Source organism: Echeneis naucrates, chromosome 13 (assembly GCF_900963305.1).
Source record: "Echeneis naucrates chromosome 13, fEcheNa1.1, whole genome shotgun sequence".
Lineage (NCBI taxonomy): Eukaryota > Metazoa > Chordata > Actinopteri > Carangiformes > Echeneidae > Echeneis > Echeneis naucrates.
In genome coordinates, this window is record NC_042523.1 from 9,164,308 (window position 1) to 9,171,493 (window position 7,186).

The following is a 7,186-nucleotide window of genomic DNA, read 5'->3' on the forward strand; positions in this document are numbered from 1 at the left end:
ATGTGTATGAAGAGGCACAGATGATTTTAATGAAAGCATTTATTGAAGATTGATTAGTCAAGAAAATATGTGAGCAGTAAGGGAAACCAGGGACAAAAATTCCCTGAATCAGAAACAAACTAGAACACAAATTTTGCACAAAAACATTTTCACCAGTTTTCACCAAAAGTGTTTTTCCAGATTTATTTTTTGGATGCTGTCCTGAGATCAAATGTCGACAGTAGGAACCCAAACAAGTATTACAGAGTCACTGTTTTGTTGGCTAACAACATAAGACATCCCTGAACCAACTAGTCAGTGACTTTCAGTGGAATTCTCTCTCTTATTATTTCATTCTTTCATTTTGACAACATATATCATGAACATCATCACAACAAGTCATTCATTTTTTTCCTCGCACCATTTGATCACCAAATATCACACCATAGCTGTAAGAAGTCATTGTTTACTCCACCAACTGCTTGCCAATATCTTCAGAGGAATTTTTTTCACCTGACTGTGATGCACAAGAAGTCTGTCACATCAAAGAAGAGAGGCCCAAAGTAAGATAAATGTTAAAATGCAGGTACTCATCCATTTTGACTGATACTGTGGTTTTGTTAAAGAAAACCTAGAGGCCCACTGGCTCATTGTTTTTGAGGACCAGCTCATTAAGATCAGATCGACATGCTCTGACTCGGACACACACTGACTTTGATTTATCAAATCAGATTTCCTTTATACAACCCAAAGGAGAGATAACTTTTCAGTGCATGAAAGAAAATCTCATCTCTGAGGCCATAAATGAGAGGGCTCAGACATCTTGGTGTAAGATAAAATACTATATAGTTGAAGTATCTCACATAATAAAATACAACAAAATCAATATGAAACAATGCAGCTTCTATGAAGGGACACCACAGCTGGATGAGACAGAGCAGCAGCTGGAAACCATGAAGAGCCACTGTCCTGAGCCCTTTCCTTGATGACTGCTTATCCTCTCCTGATGCAGCTTTGGCCACTTTCATTATTTTAACATAGCAAAAAACAAGTATGATGCACATAATGAAAAACTGTAATTGATATATAGCTGCCTTCAGATGGTGCTGCCATAAAGTAATCATAAATATTTCCACTGAACATAACTGATATTGGGTGTAAAATTTTAGGGATGCAGATCCAAAGAAAGTGGAGAAAATAAAAATAGAGGGCACAGAGCTGAGAGCATGAATGATGAGGATACAGTTAATAGTATTACGTGTGGAGCAGAGCTCTCCATGATGCAGCGGCATACAAACAGCCACATAACGCTCCAGAGTCATTGCTGTCAGAGTCACTGGTGTAACAGTAGTATACACAATTATCACAACACAGATAATGACACACAACCAAACATGAATGGGGATATTAAACTGGGTCAAAATAGCAAGGACATCAGAAAGGAATAACACCAAACTATCAGATAGTAATGTAACAGCAAATAAGATGTAGCGTGTTGTTGTGTAGAAACACTCTTTTTGAAAAAAGGTTATGATGAGCAACAAGTTGATGAACAGAAATATTATAAGCAGGAGCTGGACAGTAATCATATTATCCTTCATCGATACATGCATGAGTTCATTACCAACCAGTGAATTGTTATCAGCCATAAGTGTGTTTTCTCACCAAACGTAGAGTTTTAGCCACAACAAAATGTCCTTTAAGAGTCAGTATTCCTTCAAGTGTTTCCTTGTAAAAAAATGTAAAAAGTTACATTTCATCAGTTTATCAAATCCTACATGCTGTCTCAGGCAGAGCTGTTGTCTTCTGATGTGTGTCCATCCTTCTGAGAGAGGGCTGTGCACAAGGCTTTAAAGTCTAGAGCATCCAAAAATAACTTCAAATGAAAGTTCACCCACCAGTATTGTCATCGTCTCTTAGATCCTGCGTGTTGATTGGCTGGTTACAGTTTGATGGACAAATTACTGCAAACTTTAAAGTGAGCCGATTTTCCTTGAACTTTATTTAAAATGTAAGTAAAATTATTATTATTGTTATTAATGGGAAGGCAGCTGCATGTTTTGCATGCAGAGGCCAAACCCCAGTTGCAGGGCGAACCAGTGGAATGCTTGTGCTGTAGTAATGGAGAGGGTGTGACAGGAATGGCAGCCAATGTAAAAACTGAGGCCATCAGTCATGAAAGACACTGAGCTGACTTTTTGTGGCGACCCCAAACAGGGAAACGCTGAAAGAACAAGCGACAAACGTATACATACTGTATTTTTCGCACTATATGACGGACTTAAATCCTTCAATTTTCTCAAAAATCGGCAGTGCACCTTATGTATGAAATCTTGCTGTGCTTACTGACCTCGAACAAATTTTATGCGGCACACTGCGCTAAAAAATCTGTCAAAATGTTTTAGTGTGACTTTGGTGAGCGATGAAGCGGATTGTCGGAGCATTCCCAGCTGGCACAGGGACGTCGTGTTAACATTGGTCCTTGGTTGGATATGGGTTACAAAGTCAGACAATGTTAGATAACTAATAATATAGTGCTGGCAACCAACCACCATCCAACATTTAGTCAAAGTAACCTTCCGATCATTAGACGTCAGGCCAACGTTGGGTTTTTAACGTAAACCCAATTTTCAAATCCAGATAATAATCTAATTATAATCAAATGTTTTACAACGTTGTTCCAACGTCACACTAACTTCAGCTGTTTGCTCCAGCTGGCAACGATAAACCAATCAGAGAACAGTATGCAGTACGCTTACCTCCGCCACTTTTTGTAATACTGGTACATACTGTGCTTTGCTTTATATAAGTTTTATCATGCGCCTTATGTCTGAAGTTAGACTCCTTCATTGATATTGAGCCTTATGATGCGGTGCACCTTATGGTCTGCAAAATATGGTATATCTATGTTATGCCCTGCGATGGACTGGTGACCTGTCCAGGGTGTACTCCGCCCTCACCCAGTGTGAGTTTGGATTGGCTCCTCAATTGCAATATAAAACTGGGTAAAGATGACAAGAATATCAGACATGAATAGTAAGAAACTATCTGATATGAATGTAAGAGCAAATTAAATATAACATGTAATTGTGCTAGATGCTTTGGGAGGCAGGTCTTGGATGTAGTCATTAATCTGCTTGTAGAGGGGCTTGGACCCTCCCCATTATCAAGCAGAGATCCCTGATGTTGTGACCAGATAATATGAGTGAGTCACAAACAACACGTGGCCAGAGACAGGGCGCAACAATAAATGCTGATGACGACAGTGCAGTGTGGAGTGAGTTTGACTTGATGTTGTGTTTAGATGCGCTACTGTTGATGAAGTTTTTTCTCAAGCAATGAAAAACCACGTCTGCATTAGTTCATTTACACAAAGTGCTAGTTGAAAACGTTTCCAGTGCATTCATTTACTGAAACTTTAATTTCATTGAACCTTACTGCAGATAACAGCTGTAAATCACTTCATGAGGAACTTGGGCTTCATTTTCCGTATATGTATTGTGTGTGTGAATATTTGAACAATGAATGATATCATTGTAATTATCCCTCACAGAATTGTAGCTGCTTTGTGTGATCAGTAATATCAGGGACTGTGGACTCTTGTAGCATATAACAGCATGCCATGGCAGATAACACTTCACTGGCTGGTGAATTTCTGCAGCGACAGATTAAGGCCTTGGTTATTCAGGTCCTGGTAATAATTTTTCTCTGCATCAACTTGTTGCTCATCATAATCTTTTTTCAAAAACAGTGCTTCTACACAACTGCACGTTACATCTTATTTGCTGTTGCATTGGTGGCAGATAGTTTTGTGTTATTCATTTCTGATGTGCTGCTCATCTTCAGCTATTTTCGTTTTACCATGCAAATTTGGTTGTGTGTCATTATCTCTATTTTGATTTTTATGTACAGCGTAGTCACACCAGTGACTCTGACAGCAATGACTCTGGAGCGTTATGTGGCTGTTTGTATGCCGCTGCGTCACGGAGAGCTCTGCTCCACACGCAGCACTGTGCACTGTATCCTCATCATTCATGGCATCAGCTCTTTGCCCTGTATTGTTATTCTCTCAATGTTTTTTGTGTCAGCATCTCTCACTCTCTATAAGCAATCTAAGATATGTTCATTAGAAATGTTCAGTCTTTATTTGTGGCATGATCATGTCAGGTCAGCTGTTCAACTGCTCTTCTTCCTGATCATGTGCATCATCATAGTTTTCTCCTATGTTAAAATAATGAAAGTGGCCAAAACTGCATCAGGAGAGGATAAACAGTCATCAAACAAAGGACTTAAGACAGTGGCTCTTCATGGTTTCCAGCTGCTGCTCTGTCTCATCCAGCTGTTATGTCCATTTGTAGAGAGCTGGATGTTTCATATTGATTTCAGATTATTTGTTGAAGTCAGATACTTTAATTATGTAATGTTTTTTCTAGCACCAAGATGTCTGAATCCTCTCATATATGGCCTCAGAAATGAAGCTTTTTCTCAAGCAATGAAAAACTATGTCTGCATTAGTTCATTTAAAAGAAACGCTAGCTGAGAAATTCTGCAAATATCAGTTTTAAATCACTCTGTGAGGAACATCCAATATTTATTGTGTGCGTGACTATTTGAAAGGAACAATGAATGATATCACTGTAACTGTCCCTCGCAGAATAGTGGAGTTCCTTTGTGTGATCAGTAATATCAGGGACTGTGGTCTCTTGTAGCATTTTAATCTGGCAACAATTAGGAAGGACTGACTTCTGAAAAGAGAGACTGTGTTTCAGTAAAGATTGCTTTGTCTCAAAGGTATCCTCCGTTTCATTAGAGTTCATTTGTTATTTAGAAATGTTATGTTTTTTGTGTTTTGCAAAACTCATATATATCTTTGCATGCTGTTGAAGCTCTAATCCTAACCCAGTGAGACCACCCTGCCTGCAGCACTCACCCCTCTCTGCAGTGAGTGAGGGAGCATCACATAACCCTGAATGTCCCTCCACATCTTTGACTAAGCTGCAGCCCATCATCCGTCTATACGACCAAAGAAATGAAAGAAGAAAAAAACAAAACCATCTCTAGCACCACAGTGATGAAGTCAATAACAAAGAAAAATTCATTCCAAGCTGAGCTAGAAATCAGAACCTAGATTTATCTACTATCAGCTCCAGGATTGTTATATTTAGATTATATTTTTATATTCATTGTTGTGACGGTTTTATTAAAATTCGGTGGTGTTTGTAATGTTCATGATGATCAGGTGATGCTTTGTTTGTTCTTTTTGGAAAATTAAATCTCTCTTAAATGACTAATCAGCCTGCGATGCAGATTGTGGACAAGGAAGGAATAGGACAGCTGCCTCGGGCTGAGGGGTGCAGACTGTACGCTACCAGGCCGAGGCTTAAGGTCAGGCCTGAACAGCCAGAGTATGATCGAGTCACAAACAACACCTTGCCAGTGAGAGGGAGCAGCAGTCAGTGCTGATGACGACAGTGCAGTGGGGGGTGAGTTAGACTTAATGGTGTGTTGGGATGGACTACTCTTTAAAATCATTTGACACAGCTCTTTCTCAGAGGGCAGCACAGCGCTCAGCAGAAGGTATTTATAAGAACCTGAAGGGTTTGAACTGCTGGATTCAGAGAAGTTGGACAGTGAGCTTAACTATTATCATTTGGTAAAAAGAATGGCACTTGATTTGACTTTTGACAGCACCCAGAAAACTTGGTTTAGCTCATAAGAGCCATGACAGATAACACTTCACTGGCTGGTGAATTTCTGCAGCGACAGATTAATGAGCAGGTCTTGATTGTTCAGGTCCTGGTAATAATTTTTCTCTGCATCAACTTGTTGCTCATCAGAATCTTTTTTCAAAAACAGTGATGCTGACTTATTTGCTGTTACATTGGTGGCAGATTGGTTCTGTGCTATTAATTTTTGGGGAAACTGGTTCTATAGTTCTTCTGGAAAATGTGGGTATTTACTGAGGAACCTGGATCCAGGTGTTTGAGAGGAATGGTCTGAAGTTGATTGTTTGAATGATTTCATGAAAAAGCTGTCAGTTCTAACAAGCTCTTACAGCAGTGAAGAGATCAATAAATTCATTCATTACAAAAAGAGTGTGTCTTTTATGTACATGTTAATACTTTGAATGTTTTTAAAGTTAAAATCCTTCGTTAGCAACTACCTTCAATCAGTCATGTGGGCGGGTTAGGATTAGCGTGTTTAGCTGAATTTTAGCATATAGCAAATGGAAATTATGTGGAAAATCATTCACATGAATTTTGTTGCTTTAAATTGCATTTAACTGTAATTAGGTGATTTCATTTTTATTGATTTAAAGAATGATATGACTTTCATTCTTGGCCCTGTGATGGACAGGTGACCTGTCCAGGTTGCACCCTGCCCTCACCCAATTGGCACTGGCATTGGCTCCAGCATCCCCCATGACCCAGAAATGAATAAGTGCGAGAATATGAATGAATGAATGAATGAATTTGCTGTGGTTAGTTCCCATGATTACTATTTTTCTTTTTACGTGTACATGTCTTGTTGAGCGTTTTATCAAGTACACTTAATACTCTACTATCTCTCTGTAGTAGGAACATTTCAACACACAATATCATTTTGTCTATGAGCAGAAATGTGGGGTTGGATCCTCACATACTTTTTAGGTTCTTTACACACTCCATTTATTACTAAGAAGAAAAAAACGCAGTTTTCCTTGGACAAAGAAACAAACTTCTCACCTATTATTTCATCCTGCTACTCTGTCAGGTCCTTCTCCATTCACCGGATGCCTTATACTGGAAGAGATGAATGTCTCGGGGATCCAGCTCAAAAGGACCAAAAGTGATGGTGAAAGAAATCAGCTGTCTCACAAGCAATCTCTTGAAGTAAGTCTCTTTATTCAAGCTGTGCACAGAATCTCACACGACAGAGTGATGAGAGAGGAGCTCTCTGAACAAAGAGAAGGAACAGTTTTCATGCACAAGATAACAACTCCCTTGGCAGCATTATTACTGATATTCTGTATATTTGTTGGATACGCGATATCTTTTAACATGAGCCCACAGAAAGAAGTCCAGGGGAGTGATATCTGGTGAACGAGGTGGCCGGGGAATTGGGCCATCCCTTCCCAGGGTTAGGGTTCGGGTTAGGGCATTTACCACAACCTTTTACCTGAAACACACAAATGCAATGTGATTAAAAGGAACATACAACAAATCTG

General features: G+C 39.3%; 2 protein-coding genes across 2 annotated transcripts; one reads left to right on the forward strand and one right to left on the reverse strand.

The window, feature by feature from the left end:
- Positions 1 to 701: 701 nt before the first annotated feature.
- Positions 702 to 1,580, reverse strand: LOC115053141 (odorant receptor 131-2-like). Its single transcript, XM_029517708.1, has one exon. It carries the CDS (start codon positions 1,578 to 1,580, stop codon positions 702 to 704), a length of 879 nt encoding a protein of 292 aa, XP_029373568.1.
- Positions 1,581 to 3,601: 2,021 nt separating this feature from the next.
- Positions 3,602 to 4,519, forward strand: LOC115053143 (odorant receptor 131-2-like). Its single transcript, XM_029517709.1, has one exon. The coding sequence runs from the start codon at positions 3,602 to 3,604 to the stop codon at positions 4,517 to 4,519; it is 918 nt and encodes a 305-aa protein (XP_029373569.1).
- The last annotated feature ends 2,667 nt before the right edge of the window (positions 4,520 to 7,186 follow it).